This window comes from Mandrillus leucophaeus, unplaced genomic scaffold (assembly GCF_000951045.1).
Source record: "Mandrillus leucophaeus isolate KB7577 unplaced genomic scaffold, Mleu.le_1.0 Scaffold50, whole genome shotgun sequence".
Classification (NCBI taxonomy): Eukaryota; Metazoa; Chordata; class Mammalia; order Primates; family Cercopithecidae; genus Mandrillus; species Mandrillus leucophaeus.
This window is the reverse complement of record NW_012105365.1, coordinates 2,339,576-2,356,964: the sequence shown is the minus strand read 5'-3', so window position 1 is coordinate 2,356,964 and position 17,389 is coordinate 2,339,576. Positions and strand designations below refer to the sequence as shown.

General features: G+C 32.1%; 1 protein-coding gene across 1 annotated transcript in view; it reads left to right on the top strand.

Moving 5' to 3' along the window:
• The window catches only part of ZNF804B (zinc finger protein 804B), a 621,100-nt gene extending 604,336 nt beyond the window's left edge, over nucleotides 1–16,764 (top strand). The window contains exons 3-4 of the mRNA XM_011996025.1: nucleotides 7,094–7,224; nucleotides 13,073–16,764. Coding sequence (XP_011851415.1) covers nucleotides 7,094–7,224; nucleotides 13,073–16,739 — 3,798 coding nt within the window. The 3' untranslated portion in view covers nucleotides 16,740–16,764. The remainder of the gene's footprint in view (nucleotides 1–7,093; nucleotides 7,225–13,072) is intronic.
• Nucleotides 16,765–17,389: the final 625 nt, after the last annotated feature.

The following is a 17,389-nucleotide window of genomic DNA, read 5'->3' as shown; positions in this document are numbered from 1 at the left end:
TGTCTGTTTCTGGGTATAAATATTTTATGCATTAATCTATACTGTTCATCTACAAACGATGTTCAGTATTTGATTAAAAATTATTTGGCACATATAAGTCAAGAAAATATTACTCATCATCAAGGGGTATAATATTCAATACAACTAGATTCAGAAATGGGGTGGGGGTCTAGGGGAGGGGACAGCATTAGGGAAATACCTAATGTAGGTGATGGGTTGATGCGTGTAGCAAACTACCATAGCATGTGTATATCTGTGTAACAAAACTACACATTCTGCACATGTACCCCAGAACTTAAAGTATAAATAAATGAATGAATAAGTAAAAACCAATGGCCTAGATGTTGGAATTATCAGAAACTTTAACAAATAATATTATGTTAAAGGATTTAGTGGAAAAAGTAACGATATACATTAAAAATGAAAAAGTTTTAAAGTAGCACTATAAAAAAGAATAAAAAATGCTAGAAACTAAAAACATGGTATCAAAGATAAAAAAAATTTCTGATAGTCTTATTGCTGATTGGATATAGAAGAGGAAATAATCAATGAACTTGAATCCATGCTTATAACTTAACTAAATAAAAACGCACAAAAAAAAATCAGTAGCAAAAAAACTGTAATGGAGCATTTGTGATATTTAGCACAATATAAACTCATTTAGCATATACACTATTGGAGTGCAAGGAGGATAAGAGAGCATGAGGTAGAAAAAAAAACTGAAAAGATACTATTTGAGGATCTGCCAAAATTAATAAAAGATACAAAACTACAGATTCCAGAAGCTCAGAGTATCCCTAAAAGGACAGATACAATGAAAAACATGCCAAGGTGCATCATAGTTAACTTATGAAAAATAAAGAGAAAATATTTAATCCAACCAAGGGGATAAAAAAGAAACTTTACATACAAGAGAGCAATAATAAGAAGATAGCAGACATTTCAGAAAAAGCATGCAACTAAATGATCTTTTTAAAGTACTTCAATTAAAAAAGAAACTAGAAATACATATCCAAAAAATATGTTTCCTTAAAAGTAGGTAAGATGAAGAAGTCATACAGAAATGTATAAATAAAACAAGACAGAGTAAATATGTTAGGAAATATAAAGGTTCCTTTAAAAGTATTATTAACATATGATTTTTGAATGCATCAAGTAAAATAATAAGAAATAGTTTACCATTATACTGAAATGAAGTATATGACACCAAAACATGACATATTGAAGAGTATTAGTTGAAAATATACATTAATAACATTTTAAGTGGATCATATTATAGAATTTTAACATAAACTGTAATAATTTTATGATGCATATTTTAATGTCTAGTGCAACTATGAAAGTAACATAGGTAGACATAACTAATCAATAGAAAAGATAAAATATAATTCTACAAATGTTTGATCCACTCAAAAGCATATAGGAAAGAGAGAAAAGAGCTGATTCACCAAGTATACAGATGGTATTTTAAGTATACAGATGGTATACACAAATACAAATATTGAAATTATTACATTAACTGTAAATAAAGTAAATGGCTCAATTAAAAGGAAAAAAGTCCTGAATGAATAAAAACACAAGATCCAAATAAATGGCTTTTAAAATAAATACACTCTAAAGACACAATCTATTTTAAATTAAATGAATAAAAAATGATATACCATGTCAATGCTAAGAAAAGAGATACGACAGTAATAATATTAGACAAAGTGAATTTCAAAGGAAAGAGTATTTTGAAATGACAAGTTGGATATTTCATAGTTATAAAAAGTTAACTGAATAACAAGATATAGCAATTCTAAATCCTTGAATATGTATGCATCTGACAAGAAAGTTCCCAAAAACACATAGTAAAGACTGACAGAAACAAAGGGAACTATGGACCAATCACAAAATATAAGTGCAGAATTTTATTTTTCACTAGTAATTGATAAAACAAGTAGGCAAAAATTTCCATAAGGTAATACATGATTTAAACAAAACGGTTAACCACTAGACATAATGATATTTATAGAATTTGAAATACAACAAATAGAATAAATATTTTCTGCTTTCAAGTGCACATGGTATATTTGCCAAGATAGACCATAGGCTGTCATTATAAACATTTCTACAACTATCTTAAAAACATTTATGTAACTGTCTAAGACCTGACATCATGCAGAATATATTCTCTGACCAAAATAGTATTAAATTAGAAATTGTTAACAATAAGATATCTAGAAAATGTATGAATATTTACATGTTATTGAAAGCATACTACTAAATAATATCTGGTTCCTTTAAAATATTAATAAAATCAATAATGACTAGGAAGACTGGTGAATAATATAGAATACACAAATTGCCAATATCAGGTTTAAATGAGGTAACATTGCATTAGATGCTTCAAATATCAAAAGAATAAAAAGAAAATATTTGGAACAATGTTTTGACAATAAAAAAGCTAATTTAAATAAAATGTAAAACAATCTTGAAAGAAACAAATTACCAAAACTCACTGAGAAAGAATAAAAATTCTGTTTTGTCTTATATATCTTGCATAAACTGAATTCATGATTTAACAAGTTCCAACAACAACCAGAAAAAAATACTCCAGGAAAACATGGCTTCAGTGGTGACTCTTGTATTTAAGGAATATGTAATATTAATTTTATGCACAGTCTTTTAGAAAATAGAGGATAAAACATTCTCCAACTCATTTTATGAGGCCATTGTTACCATGGTACTTATAGACTTAAGTTTATGTTCCCTCAACCCCCAATATAATAGCATTAGTAAGTAAGTAGACTCTTTGGGAGGTGACTGGACATGAGGGTGCAGCCTTCATGAGTGGGATTAGTGCCCTTACAAATAAGACAAGAGAGCTTGCCTCTTCTCTCTGGCCTAGGCCATGTGAGGATATAACAAGAAGATGGCCATCTACAAACCAGGAAGAATTTCATAACTAGACACTGGATCTGTCTGCAGGCACCTTGATCTTGAACTTCCCAGCTTTCAGAACTGTTAGAATTCAATGTTTGTTAGCTAAGCCACCCAGTCTATGGTATTCTGTTAGAGCAATCTGAATTGACTAAAACCACACTGGAATGACACAAGGAGTTTGAAAGATAATACAGGCCAATATCACACATGAACATAGATGCAAAGTTCATAATGAATGTTAGCAAATCAAATCCATCAATATTTCAAAATGTTAATATAAAAAACAAGCAATATTCATCCTATGAATGTGAAGTTTAACACAATAAAACAAATAGAAGTTATTCACTACATAAAGAGAAATTAATAATGTGATCCTTTTAAATAGATGCAAAAATGTATTTAATAATACAACACACTTGTATCATAATTGTGTTGCTTAGTTTTCATTACTTTATGGCCATCTACCTTTATCATTAAAGGATAAGAATGCAAGGTATTCTTGTAATCTTACCTATGCTACCTCTTTATTATGTAGACTATACGGTAATAAAGCGGATTCACTCTTTACCACCTACTTTGCACAATACCGTATTTGTTTTCCCATTATTATTTGTAAACGTGTAAAGTAGCATTTTTTTTTCTGAAATATGTATGCCATGTGCTGTCTCTTCTCAATAAGAGCTGATTAATTACACACCCTCAAAGAACATTTTTCTTCCCAAATGGATTATGTTCTCTTTAAATGGAGGAAGGTTACTGACAATCATTGTATGTGCCATGGCTGAAATAAATGAGTTCTTGTCAGAACAAGGGGAGAAAAATAGAAATTTGGGCTAAGCCAAAACATGAGGCTGGCAAATTTTGGCCTCTGGATTCTTAGAAATCCTCCCCATCTTTCCAGTGATTGATAGTCTTCTTTTCATCAGACAAATACACTTTTGGAAGGGTCTTTTATAAGAGATACAATCACTTTGGTGTAACGTTTTCCATAAGTATTGGATTTGAAATTAGTATTTTGTTGATGTTTAATAGCAAGACATTGAAACATTCTTTAATAATTGTCCATTTATTTCCTCCATGCGGTAGGTATCCATTTTTGCTTTGTGTATTTTAATGCTCTGTTATCATTATAAAGAAACCTTCCTTATTCCTGGTAAAATATCTTTGCTCTGAGATCTAATCTGTCTTACAGTGATATGGCCCTCCTAGCTTTCTTTTGACTCGTGTTGACATAATACATGTTCTTACATTCTTTTCTTTTAACTCTTTTGTCCTCATTTTTAAAAAAGCTTGTTTGTGTGGTCAACAGAGATGAACTCACATTTTTATCCAAAGAATACTCTCTTTTAATTTTGGTGTTTAGACCATTTACATTTAATATTATTATTATGTTTAGATTTGATTTATTATCTTGCTATTTATTTTATAATTGTCCAGTATACCTTACTTTTTTTTTTTTTTTTTTTGCATTTTCTTGCACTGAGTACATTTAATGATGTTCTTTTATCTCCTTTGTTGTCCTCCTAGCTAGAACACTTTATCATTTTAATGGCTGCTGTAGAGTTTATAGTATATTTTTCTTTAACTTACAGACCAGTTTCAACTGCTATTACATCCTGATAATATTTGATTGGATACAAGATATTCATTTTTCTCATTTTTTTTTGTATTGCAATACATATCCTAGTGTTTAGTACTATGATTCAGTTAAGTTACTTGGAGTCAGTTTTATACTTTTATTTCTTGCTTTTATGATTTTTTTAAGCAACTCCAAAGTAGTACTCAATCTATGACTAATTATTCTCTACTGAAGCATGACTTTTCTGAATTATCTATTCAATATCCTATTATTTTTTCCAGTTTTGTTAGTGAAAACAACCACTATTCCTGGCCTTATATGAATGCTAGACACTGTTGTTCTTACATTCTTTCAGATGACTTTTTTTCCCCTAAACTGGAACAGTTTCCTCACACAGATGCATTGTTCAGTACACTGAAAACTTAAGGCAGATATCTGGAGTTTTTTCTCTGCTTAAACTTGAGCACTCAGAACTGACTAAACCAAATTTGTGGCTAGATGTCTTTAAACAAAATCTCTTCTTCCAGTTTTCTGTGCTCCTTAAAAACATTTTAACTTTGCAAACTTCCTAAACACAATTAATCTTTCACTATTCCTGTATATTTCCAAAGCACATTGTATGCACCCTTATTAAGAAACTCTACTCTATCTTATAGAAGTGTAACCACTTGTCTGTCTTCCTTGAAGGGAAAAAAATTGATTTGTTGATTTGTATATTTTTACATTTCATAGTAAGAATAAGGATTAACATAGTAGCAATTAACAATATTTGTTGTTAGATAAACAGTACAGAATTCTCAATCATTTCTATAACTCAAAAATAAAAGTATAGTTCTGGAATCTAGAAGGCTAATAACAGAAACAGAGGTACCCCAAATTTTCAAACATGATTCCAAAAATGAGTCAAGTGTCAATTGCTGTGAGTAAACGAATCAATTTCCTCCTCTGCATTACACAAGTTTTATTTGCTGGTAATACCTAATATTAAATAAATATAATATGGAGTATTTATATTCAGTACTAACAGTATTAAAAAACCCTCTTTTTTTTTTTTCCAATAGCAATTTTCTCTCTCTGACACAGTTGAACTATAGTTTATGTGTGTTCTTAAATCATGTAGGACAATTTCCAAAAGGTCTTTGCTTGTAAGACAAGGCCTCACTCTAAGAACTAGGCTTCCAAGTACATAGGGTCTGAGGAAGTGAGTAGCAGGGTACGTAGCAATAAGGATTTCATAAACCTTTCTTCCTGTCTTCTGACCAACGGTATCCATTCTTTAATGCTCAGATCATCTGTTCTTTATAATTTCCAGAGAACTATTGATTTTTTTTTCTGATAACATATAGAGCATAATTATATTTCTTGAAATTTTCTATTTTTAGAAGGATTTGAAGTATTTGTCAAAAATTGAATTCAGGTTGAGTCCACTATTCTCCCTGTAGCTATTTCTAATTCTGTGAGGTTCTTGTTCTTTGTGCTCAGAATATTCTCTCTTTGAAAGACCGATCTGCCTTCTTCAAATCCTTAGCTTAGATGTAGTTATCTGACCACTGTCTACCATGAACATGTTTCCTTTAAAGAATGAAGCTAATGAAAGGTTTTGGCATTTGCTCTGAGTAACAGTCAGCTACAGTATTATTACCTCACATGATAACTATGTAGTTTTCTCCATACTTGGGAAACATTTCTTATACTTAATATGGGAAATGAAAATAATTTCAACAGATACATATTTTAGACTGTTTCAAATCACTTTGTATGAGTTAAGAGGATAATCTTTAAATACACTTCCAATTCAGGATTAAGCCCTAAACTTCAAGAGGTTCATTTGATTTTGGCTGTTTCTCAGTTCATTCAATATCATTAGCTGTGCTTAGTGGCAGATTCTAAAGAAGAGGTCTTACTTGCATGTAAGTCAATTGTTTTAGAGAAAATATTAATTAAAATAAGTGGTGGGTGAATTTAAGTCAAGCAGGGCCATGCCTCTATTCTGAGTTTAAATCCCTGACTCATTTTTTTTCTGTCTTCCTGGATACAATATAGAAATATGTATTTGATAAATATCTCCATCCAAAAAAATAGAATTCAAAATCACATTTAGAGCTTTGAACTAAATCTTTCACAGTAACAGATGCTCTTTCCTGAAACAAGCTCATCCCACCCAGTGTATTTAATAGAATCAATTTTACAAGTGAGGGGCAGGTGGGTGGAGGAACATGCATCTCATAACCTGCCTCCCTTCATACTCATTCATATATTGCATCTTTTTCCCATTTGTGTTTTTATAGGCACACAGATTATTATAGTTGCATAGCCAGAGTGATACCAGCAAGGCCTGGGGCCCAGCTTTGCAACACATTTTTGCAGTGACTGTGACAAGCTTGGAAAAATAACCTGGTTGACAACTACATTTATCTGCTAAATGTGTCTTGGAGCAGAGAATAGCAACAATGGAGAAGATACTTTTACTCTTTCTGTCCAGAAAGTTACCTCTGCACTTAGGATAAAGAATAATACGGAGCCTTGTGGATGGAAAAGAATATATTATTTATTTATAGTACCTTTTTGGTTTTTCTTCTTTTTCCACAGAGACTGAAAGAATTAAAGCAAAGGGAATTTGCTCGGAATGTAGCTTCTAAGTCATGGAAAGATGAGAAGAAACAAGAAAAAGCACTTAAACGACTCCATCAGCTGGCTGAGTTAAGGCAGCAATCTGAATGGTAAGAATTAAAGGTGTCTGGAATGGTTCAAAACTCTCTTCAAAACCTATTGGGAAATTTTAAAGGCAAATCTACTGTAACAATGTAAACAAATAATAACTAACTAACAGATATGTCTGAAGGGCAAATATAGTTAAACATACATAAATTAATTACTTTTGGCCTTTGATATTTTTCTTTCCTAATATTGTTAATTTAATGTACCCTATAATGAAATGATCCCAGAATGATTCAAATACATTAGCATTTATTCTATCCAGTTGAATAAATGGATTAATATCACTTCTTAATATATGTTCTAAATTTTATAATAATACTTTTAAAAACCATAATTAACAATACAACTTAGGGGGTGGAAAATACGTCTTCTGAACATTTCCCTGTACATACCTGAGTGGAGTATAAATAACACGATCATTGTCTGGCTGACAAACAAGATGTAATTAATGCAGTTAAGTTTACCACACAGTGCCACTTAAATTGATAATTATAATATAACAACATTTTTGTAGCTGAAAAATAGCAGTTTTACAAAAGCTTGGAACCACTGGATGTTTCAAAGTTGTTACCTGGAATGCAATTAAATTTGCAGATTGTGATTTGTGTGCATATGAATCATAATGTAAAACACTAATGTAGCTAATTAATGTGTTTGACAGCAACCTAGTGAATTGTGAAATTTATGCCTCTGTGCCAGAATTTAAACCCCTGTTGCTTAAATGGAAATAATATGTAATAAACAGGAGTGAGTAGCTCAATTAGTTACCACAAAATATTAGACTTAAAAGGTAATTTTAAGGAAACACTTATTTTTGTAGGACCAATTATGAGTAAAAATACAATTAATATTCAACTTGCATGTATTTATGTATTTGTAACTCTTAAAATAATCTAATTAATTTATGAAAATACATAAAAATCATATTAAAAATAAATGAGAAATTTAGTATGAAGACAAAATAAAGATACAACACGTAGTCAGAAGTAAGGTTAATACAAAAATGCATGGTCTGGGGTATTATACAATGCTAGAAGCAACATATACATTTGCTACTGAACTTTCTACAGTCAACACAATGAGGGACTTACAATATGTTGTTCAAACATATTGTCATTGAGAACTCAGACAGTCCTTGCCAAAATAGGACTTAGAAGGAAATGTTCTATTGTTGTTAGGGCAGCATGCAGGAAACAATCTAGGGAAAGAGTCAATTCCTGGAGTGATTAATGATGAGACACAGTAAATCAGATCGTAACAAATGGTACAAGTTCGACCATAGATAGACATCTTTAGATAGGTCCCTTAAGGCCACAACAGCAAATCTAAATAGTCTTAATAAATATAATTTTGGTTGTTTGTTATTATGAAAGTTGTCACACTTCTACATTTCTACTTACCCATTCTATATTTTCCTCTGGCGTAAATAACAAAAAATCAGAGGTGGCTTGCTGATGGTGGTGGTAATGGTGATGGTGATGATGATGATGGTTTGTTTAGAAGTTCTAAGTTTGCCAGAGCTACCCATTAAGTTTCTTCCAAATAAAAAGGTCCACTCAATATATTAAGTTTCAGCTGTCCCTCTGTAAGCCTTATTCACTAAACAATCACAAACCTAACCACTCCTTTTGGTGATTTGATAAAATAGGCAAGCTCTCTGGGTTCAGCTTTCTAGATATAGAGGATGAAACTAGGAAAATATTTTTTTATCTTCTACTACCCATCACCTGCCACCTAGCCAATTGCTCTCTCTGCTTAAATAGCCTCATGGCTGAAGGAAAGTCACTTAAAAAATACTTTATTTTGGTAGGTGAATTGACAAGTGAAAGTTAAAAATAAAAGAAAAAGAAAAAATCATTGGCATTACTCTTCTCCCAGACAATCTTTCTTTGCCCTTTTTCCTCATAATGAGGGCTTCTAAATAGTATGATCCAGGTAACAAAATTCTTCCGTGACCCTTTGGGAGAAGAGAGGTGAATTTACTGGTAGTGCATAAAATGATGGCCAAAAGAATAGTAATAGATCTTATAAAGGGTCGTCAAATTTGACCGTCTCTTAACTAGTTCCAGCCAACCTGTTTCCTCAGCAATATCAGTTATTATATGGGGATGAGGGGATAGTCACTCTCTGTATGTGAACTTCTTATATATATAAGTTTAAGTACATCTTAATATTAAAATTTTTCCAAAATTTAAAAATTTTAGGGCCATTGATTCTGAGACTGTGAATTCTTTAAATGGTGTCATTTCTTAATGTTCCACATTATCTAGCTCTTATATTTATGAAGTTTTTCATATAAGAGCTGGAAAATGGAACATTAAAAAATGACACCATTTTAAAAAATCATGTTGTTTTGATATGTTTTTCTGTTTGGAAAGGATGCTTTTTGAACAGGAGAGAATAAAATTTTGCATTCGTTAAGCTGCAGAGTATTAGAATTTTTGGAGAACAATTTGAATGGATAATCAATCAATAAGAATTAAAAGCCAAACTCCACAGACTTTTTATTAACCATTATTTTAATATAAGTAAGAAAATATTTTAAAAACTAAAGAAAGTTCCAAAGAAGTGAGGGAAACATTAAATGTGGAGAAAACTATAAAAATTGAAGCTTCATTGAGAATGCAAATGTGGTTTCCAGGGGCTGGCTGGTGGGAGAAATTTGAAGGTATTGTTCAAAGTCTACAAACTTTCAGATGTAAGATGAAAAGTTTTGAGGATCTAATGTAGAGCATGATTATCTTCGCTAATAATACTATATTGTTTACTTGAAATTTGCCAAGAGAGTGAATCTGGTGTCCTTATCTCACACAAAATGGTAACTACGTGTATGATAGATATATAAATTAATTTGTATGCATACATCAAATGATCACATTGTGTACCTTGAATATATACAATTTTTATTTTCTAGTTATATCTGAATAATCCTAGAAAAAGTTAAAGCTATAATAATGTTATAATACATAGACTTCTTTAAAATAGTAGAATTTAAAACCCCACAAAGATAAAAACAGGATTTTCCAAAATAATGAGAATAACTTTGATTTAAGAAAAAGCAAATTAAAGTTTATAAAGCAACAAGATAAAAAGTTTAAAGAATAAAGGTAAGAAGTATCAAAGATTAACAATAAGGACAAAATGTTAAAACTTGTGAAAAATCTATAATTATAAATGCAATTTAAATTGCAAAATGAGAACTAGAATGAAGGACAAGAAGCTAGAGAACAGTATATTACAAAAACAATAAGAGCAAAGAAATTTTAAAATATTTAAAGGAATGTAAAAGGAAGAAGCTTGCACATTAGAGAGCTAAATGGTAAAATAAAATAGCAGTACAGAAAAGAACATTTAGATTAGCGTAAAGCAAGAAAATGAATAAAATAGTGTCAGGATGATCAGCAAAATTATTATTAAGAAAAGGATATACATAATATATATAACATGATATAATAAATACTAAAATCACTGCATAATAATGGAATTGGGAAAGGAAGAACAATAGTATCCATACACTAGACTTGTGGAATAATTTCAACCTGTATGAGTTTCATACAGGTGATAATGTCAGATTGATTGAAGCTTCTGGAGAAGACTAACTTAATCCAGAAGTATAGTTCCTACTTAATCCAAATGGTGGCTACAAATATGGGAAATAATCTCTTTGGTACCAAGGCAAAGTTGAATGCTGCAGCTGTTTCTGGATCACTTCCTTCTATCTGCAGGCTGGAGGCATTTTCAAAGACCAATAATGTTGTAATAAAGTCTCTACACTCCTTACTTCCTTTTGTGCTTGAAAGAAACATTCAGTAACTTATATGCCATCTTAGAATGCTCCTCACTATTCATTTTATTAAATATGCCTAATGAACATAAAAAGATGACTCAAAAAAAGGAGATTAATGTGATGAATAAGAAATTTCCATTATGAAAGAGTTACTGTAAGGAAGAGAATACAGCTTTTAAAAACTTCTAAATTTAGTTTTTTACAAGATTTAAAGGAACTCTGTAATTCTAAAATTACAACCATTCATGAAGAGGAGACATTCTAAAATGACTTTCATGAAAAATCATTAAATGACATGATTAAAATCATTAAATGACATGACATTCTAAAATCATTAAAAACTAAATAGTGGCTAAAATTATTGTTTGCAAGTTAAAATCCATACGGTCATAATTTATAAACAGATTGAATATTGTAAAAAAATTGAGTCAGTAAAATAGAAATTAAATCAAAGAAATTCTACCTGAACTATAGAAAAAGACTGAAGACAGACTAAAGTACTGAGATAAATATCAATACCTAAAGGATATATTCAGGAGAACCAATGATTTTAAAACATAAATTCCAAAGGAAGCAATAATCAGATAAATAGAGGAAAAAAAATGTATCTGAACTGAAGAAAGTTAAATTCAAAGTGCCCAAGAACTACTAGTAAAAATTCACCCAAATTAATCAACCTGTAACTATGTTCTGTTAAAATGTTATACATACATATATATACATATTAATATATATACTCTTTATGTAACAAATCTAATAAATTATATGTGTTTATATTTTTACACTTTATACAAAGGGAAAAGCATACAGGCACACAAGCAGATTCATCTCAAAGATAAATAAAGGGAGGTTAATTCAGTATGTCTGTAATACTATACATCTAGAGACAATGAAGCAAAGTATATGAAATTTGTACTTTGTGACTCTTGAATTCTATGCTGATTTGCCAAAGAATGGGTAAAAGAAACCAACAGGAATTTGTTAGACAAGGACTCAGAAAGCACTACTCTACATTAGAATTTGAGCAACATATGGAAGAGATATCAGTTGGCTTAGAATTTTATATTCAAGCAACAAATCACTAGATGAAAGTAAAATAAAAATCAAAATTAGAAATAAGCAAACACACACATCCAAGCATATGGAACAAGAAAAAGGAAAATAATGCCGGTTCAAAGCAAACAATAAGAAAAATGATGTGATTTGTATTGTCTTCTTTCCAGTGAAGCCTTTTTATAGTAGAGGTTATATAGACAGATTGTTAAAGGGCAGATAATTTTAATCGAAAGAATTTTATCTCTTATATGTGTTGGTATTTTCAGTCTTCTGTATGAATTGCTAATGAAGCTCAGTAGAACAAATAACCTTTTAAGACCTTCAAAACATAAAACATATAATACAGAAATGGTAGAAAAAATATTTTGGTGAGTAAGAAGCAAAGGAAAAGATTTCAAAATCATTGAAGACATTTAGATAGATTGTACATATCTCTTATTTTATTATGCATTTATTATAATTAGTCAAATTACTGACAAGTCATAAAGAAAGAACTTATCACTGTGTTTCAAAGGTAAGTGAATATGAGGGAATTTTAAAACCGAGGAACTAAACATTATCAAATGTTAGAACTAATACATAAAAGCAAATTTAAAAAATATTTTTATATTTTTAAAGTGACTTTTAATTCTATTTAATTTCTTATTTAATGTGAATGCACTGATCGGAAAACTATTAGTGAAATAATGTTAAATCTGTATTCCTAAGATTGATAGATTCTGTAGGACATATATTGTGATGTAAATGCTTTAGAAGCACTAGCATAAGATATTCACTTGCTATTGCTTTTTGGTAATTGCAAAATACTACATGTAAACAATTCATTTTAGAAATAGCCACTGTAAAATTTATGCTAAGCTATATAAGCACAACAAAAGGTTGTATTTTAGAAGATGTAGCTCATAAATTGTAAAATAACTCATCCTAGAAACACTATGAAATGTTCATATGTAGATATGATTCCAAAGCTAGTATCTTAATCATTTAAATATTTATTGTATTTACAGTGTTTCTGGAAATGGACCAGCATACAAAGCCCCCAAGGTAGCCATAGAAAAGCAACTCCAGCAAGGAATTTTCCCCGTTAAGAATGGCAGAAAGGTATCATGCATGAAGAGTGCTCTTCTCCTTAAAGGAAAAAATCTCCCCAGAATCATTTCCGATAAACAGCGGTCCACCGTGCCAAATCGACACCAATTACAATCAGACAGGCGTTGTTTGTTTGGAAATCGGGTACCTCAAACATCTTCAGATCTCAGCAATGCAAATCACAGAAGAGGAGTATCATTTTCTTTTTCCAAAAAAGTGCACCTAAAATTAGAATCTTCAGCATCAGTTTTCAGTGAGAACACAGAAGAAACTCACGATTGTAACAAGTCACCCATTTATAAAACAAAACAAATTGCAGATAAATGCAAGTGCTGCAGGTTTGCAAATAAAGATACACACCTTACCAAGGAAAAAGAGGTAAACATCTCACCAAGCCATCTGGAAAGTGTTTTACACAATACCATCTCCATAAACTCTAAAATTTTGCAAGACAATAACAACTCTATTGATGAGACACTAGAACATTCAATTGGCATTCATGCTTCATTCTCTAAATCTAACATTCATCTTTCAGATGTAGATTTTACTCCTTCCAGCAGAGAAAAAGAAACTAGAAATACATTGAAGAACACCTTAGAAAACTGTGTGAATCACCCATGCCAAGCAAATGCTTCCTTCAGCCCACCAAACATTTACAACCATAGTGATGCCAGGATATTTGAATGCCTGGATGAGTTTTCATCAGCAGAGCCAAGTGAACAAAAGAGTACAGTGCATCTGAATCCAAATTCCAGAACAGAGAACAGAGAAAAATCTTTAGATAAAACAGAAAGAGTTAGCAAAAATGTTCAAAGACTTGTAAGAGAAGCATGTACCCATAATGTGGCATCTAAACCACTACCTTTTCTCCACGTTCAAAGCAAGGATGGCCACACCACTCTTCAATGGCCTACGGAACTTCTGCTCTTTACAAAAACAGAACCCTGTATCTCTTATGGCTGCAACCCACTATATTTTGATTTTAAGCTTTCTCGGAACACAAAGGAAGACCACAATCCAGAGGACTTAAAAACAGAATTGTGTAAGAAGTCCTTGGAAGTGAAGACTAAAAGAGAGAGCCAAGTCTCAGGTGTAATCGAAGACCAACAAAAATTGATCCAAGAAGATAATCAATATCTGAAACCAAAGATGATGATAGCTAATCCGGATTGGGAAAAATTCCAGAGGAAATATAATTTGGACTACAGTGATTCTGAGCCAAATAAGAGTGAATATGCTTTTAGTGCAAATGATTTGGAAATGAAAAATCCTGAAGTGCCTCTTTACCTCAATACATCTCTAAAGGATTATGCTGGAAAGAATAATAGTGAGAACGAACTTAAGGAAGCTTCAAGGGCCCATTGGCAAGGCAGCAGAAAGGTAGTTCTAAATGATACAGATGAGGACCTATCTTGTCCTTCCTACATCTCTAGGACTAAAAAGAATAAATTGATTCCCTGCAATCCTCATTTGGAATTTGAAGATGAAAGACAATTCAACTGCAAGTCCAGTTGTTATACAGTAGGGGGTAACAGTGACCATGGGAAAGACTTCAGTGTAATTTTAAAGAGTAACCACATCAGCATGACCAACAAGGTTTCTGGATGTGGAGACCGAAGATACAAGAGATGCTCTCCAAAGTCATCTTTGAGTAGATATTCTTGCTCTTCGGACACATCCCCTAGCAGCATGTCTAGCTTGAGAAGTACTTGTTCAAGTCATAGATTCAATGGTAATAGCAGAGGTAATTTTCTCTGCTTCTATAAAAGAGAACACCACTCAGTTGAAAGGCACAAACGGAAATGTCTGAAGCACAACTGCCTCTACTTGTCTGATGAGATAGCAAAGAGCAGTCAAATGCAGTCTGAACCACAGAAAGAGAGGAACTGCAAATTGTGGGAATCATTTAAAAATGAAAAATACTCAAAACGTAGATATTGTCACTGTAGAGAAAGACAAAAACTGGGCAAAAATCAACAACAATTTTCAGGGCTAAAATCTACGAGAATCATCTGTTGTGATTCTAACTCACAGATTTCCTGTACTGGAAGCAGTAAAAAACCACCTAATTGCCAGGGAACTCAGCACGATAGATTGGACTCTTACTCAAGGGAGAAAATTTATTACTTGAATAAAGGCAAGAGAAATCAAGAGTCTTTGGGCAGCCCTCACATTTGTGATCTGGGAAAAGTCAGGCCCATGAAGTATAACTCCGGGAACATCAGCTGCCTTCTAAAGAACTGTTCCAGTGGCCCTTCAGAAACTACAGAATCGAACATTACAGAAGGAGAGGGGAGCCCTCTGACGGCAAAAAGCCTTTTAGAAAGAGTACAAGCCAAGAAATGTCAGGAACAATCAAGTAATGTTGAGGTCTCTTCAAACAGTTGTAAAAATGAATTAGAGGCTCCTTCGCAAGTCCCATGCACAATTCAACTTGTACCATCAGGCTGTAACAGACAAGCATTGCCTTTGTCTGAAAAAATACAGTATGCAAGTGAGAGCAGAAATGATCAAGACAGTGCAATTCCAAGGACTACGGAGAAAGACAAAAGCAAAAGCTCACAGACAAATAATTTTACAATTTTAGCAGACACTGATTGTGATAACCATCTTTCTAAAGGTATAATTCACCTAGTAACAGAGTCTCAGTCACTAAACATAAAAATGAATCCAACAACAAAAGAACAATCAAAACCTTTAATTAGTGAAATCCAACCTTTTATTCAATGCTGTGACCCAGTACCAAATGAATTCCCTGGTGCTTTTCCATCTAATAGATATACTGGTGTTACTGATTCAAGAGAGACCAAAGAAGACCAAATAAATCTAGACTTACAGGATGCAAGCATGCATATAAATCATGTAGAGGGAAATATAAACTCTTACTATGACAGAACTATGCAGAAGCCTGACAAAGTCAAAGACGAATTAGACGTGTGTCATAAATCTCTCTCTCCCCCTTTAATTCAACAACCCATAACATTTTCTCCTGACGAAATAGATAAATATAAGATCCTACAGCTACAAGCCCAGCAGCATATGCAGAAGCAACTCCTGTCAAAGCATCTTCGAGTTTTGCCTGCTGCAGGGCCTACTGCCTTCTCTCCGGCTTCAACCGTACAGACAGTTCCAGTTCACCAGCACACTTCTATCACTACCATCCACCACACGTTCCTGCAGCATTTTGCTGTTTCTGCTTCCTTAAGTTCTCATAACAGTCACCTCCCTATTGCTCATCTACATCCTCTTTCACAGGCACATTTCACTCCTATTTCATTTTCGACTCTGACTCCAACCATTATACCTGCACACCCCACTTTCTTAGCAGGTCATCCCCTGCATTTAGTAGCTGCTACCCCCTTCCACCCATCTCACATAACACTTCAGCCCCTGCCCCCTACAGCATTTATTCCTACATTGTTCGGCCCTCACTTAAATCCAGCCACAACTTCTATCATCCACTTGAATCCTTTAATCCAACCAGTATTCCAAGGTCAAGATTTTTGCCATCATTCTTGCTCTAGCCAGATGCAACAGTTAAATGAAGTGAAAGAGGCCTTAAATGTGTCCACACACTTGAACTAATAAGTGTTAAAGCCCCTCTTGTGGATAATTTTTTAGTTGTCACTACCTATACAATAATATATTTAAAGAAGTCTATCTATTGTAAGATTTAAAATATTGCTGCCAATTCAAAATGTGACCAATATATAAATATGAACTGAATTGCTAATATTAAAACAAAGAGCATTTTAATAATTTTTTAGCTTGCCAAAATAATAGGCAATTTAAATAATTTTATGAAAATGTAGAGGGAAGAGGGAAAGGGTTAAAGATTTGTTTTGGATGGGTTCTCACATGTTATAAAATGCAACAGAAAACATTCAAGCAGAGCATTAAAATTAAAAAGAAAAATCAGATGAAATGTGGTGCCCTGTGTTCTAAGTATTTGTTGCGCGAATGAATGAGTGTTGATTTGGCTTATTTGTTAGATAATAAAAGGTCAGTGAAATGAAGTAATTATTTAAAGTAATTTCTATCGTTAACTATTGACTAAGTTTTAAATTAATGTAGTCTGTTACTGTATTTTCATAGGAAATAAGAACAAGACATTTTCTGATTAATTTAGGTTGAAAATTACGCTTTAATGAAAAACAATCTTTATAGATTATACTGTTGAGTTTCTGTGAAAAATAAACTATCTTCATTTCACACAAATCTATGTCAAGGTAATT